At 47.6% G+C, this 1859-nt stretch overlaps 1 protein-coding gene across 5 annotated transcripts in view; it reads right to left on the reverse strand.

The window, feature by feature from the left end:
• The window catches only part of RCAN2 (regulator of calcineurin 2), a 251797-nt gene that overhangs the window by 21005 nt on the left and 228933 nt on the right, over positions 1-1859 (reverse strand). For 3 of the 5 annotated variants that reach the window (XM_015572243.1, XM_015572244.1, XM_015572245.1), the window contains one exon: positions 1689-1859. The exons of the other annotated variants lie outside the window; for them this stretch is intronic. In XM_015572243.1, the coding sequence (XP_015427729.1) occupies positions 1689-1859 (171 nt within the window). The remainder of the gene's footprint in view (positions 1-1688) is intronic. 5 annotated transcript variants of the gene reach the window in all.

Here is a 1859-nt window from a genome sequence, read left to right on the forward strand (position 1 = left end):
CCTGGGCTGAGCAGACTCAACGTCTACACTTGACATTACATAGACGACAGGCAGGCCTCTCTTTGGATGGGCCGTGCATGATCTCGGGGTTCTGTATGCGGAAAGTCTGTACGTGAACTAGACTTTCCAGGGAATCCCATTTCACAGACAGCTCCCTGATTATTACACCACTTCTTTCATCAGCCCGTCTCCGACTCCCACGGCTTCTCACAGCACCTCTCTGAGAGAAACCGACCCCCACGTTAAAGGCTCCAGAAGCAGAGTGACTTGATGGTGATTTCAAAGAAACCCCCAAGGGGCTAGCTCTGAGAGTCCCATAAATTTCAGGCCACACAGGGGACAGCCAGCAATTCTCTTGCAGGGAGTGCTTATTAATCAAATTAGCCTCATCCTAGCCTCAGGGTCCTGTGGGTGACCCGCGCTTCCTGCTCTGCGTGGGAATTTTCTGGTTTCAGCACTGAGAGTTCCCAAGAAACCCTCGGTCCTGGGCACACCAGGATAGCAGGTTGCTCTAGGACCCAGTTTTCTCAAAACTCAGTGTATGTGTGATGATTAAACCTGCCGATTTCTGGGGTGAGTGACTCTGGTCCAAATATTTTCCTGACCACACCAAGGAACGCTGGTAAGAACTTACACATTTACCAGCCCTGACATTTGGCATTTGGCTACCAGTGGTGCTTGAGCTCATCCACACATCAGAATCACCTGGAAACTTTTAAAAAATACTAATTCTTGGACTTGATCCAAATCAATGAAATGAGAATATCTTGGGGTGCCGTCAGGGCTTTGGGGTTATATTGTGAAAGCTCCCTATCCCACTGGGAGAACTATGGTAAGTGGAGCAGACACAATGGCCATTGCCTCCCTTGGGATCCGCAGTGCCTACAACCTTAGCTACCACCTGGTGGCAGCCCCTCCACCATGTCCTCTCCTGCTATAATACAGGAAACACACTTTGGAGTGCAAGATGGCAGTATCTGCTGAAATTGAAGACAATATTACTTCTAGGTATAAAACATAAAGAAACTTTCAGAAAAGTGGATAGGAGGTATGTACAAGAATGTTAATTGTAGATTCAATTGCAATGTCCATCAACCAGAGAACGGATGCATGAAGCGCAATGGTCTATTCACCCAACGGAATACTATACTGCTGTGAAAATGAGTGAATCCAAGAAACATATACCAACATTGGAACAAAATGGCCATAAGACGTTTCTAAAGTTTGAGGCTACTGTGACCAACTTCTTGACTTGGAAGCTTTGCTTTGGCAGGCAGACTGCCTTGTAACTGAGGGTTCCTGGGCACACCTGTGACAGCAATAAAAAGGGCTGCACAGCAGAGAAGCCTCATGCCCGCTGCTAGAGCTCAGGTTGCTTGTTCTGAGGAAATAACTTCATAATCCTGTAAGAATTAAGTAGCCTTTTCCAATCTTAAACTATCTGCATTGCAATCAAGAATTCAAGTAGACATTTTAGCACTGGTTCCTGAGTTGCTCTTAAACAACTACACTGCCTGATGTTTCATCCTTATCCATCATCCATCATCCCTCCCACTGTCCACACAGAGCAGTACATCCATTAGAAATGCAGATGTGACCATGGGCCCGGGATCTCAAGGTGGTTCATCTTGTTTAGCTTTCCCAGGTTGCTGACACATGTATATTTTTAAAAGGCCCGCAGAGCTCACCTGGTCCAAGTTTGGCCACGGCGTAGAGGAGGTCGTAGTTGAGGACAGGTGTGGCATCGCTGATGGGCTGCCAGCCAACGGGAGGAGATGCGGGGGGTGAGATGAGAAACTGTTTGGCGGGCTGTGGTGGAGGCAAATGCAGTTTGTCTCCATCTGTTTCTGGAGTCTGCA

The sequence above is a fragment of the Myotis davidii genome, unplaced genomic scaffold (genome assembly GCF_000327345.1).
Source record: "Myotis davidii unplaced genomic scaffold, ASM32734v1 scaffold167, whole genome shotgun sequence".
NCBI classification, from domain to species: domain Eukaryota; kingdom Metazoa; phylum Chordata; class Mammalia; order Chiroptera; family Vespertilionidae; genus Myotis; species Myotis davidii.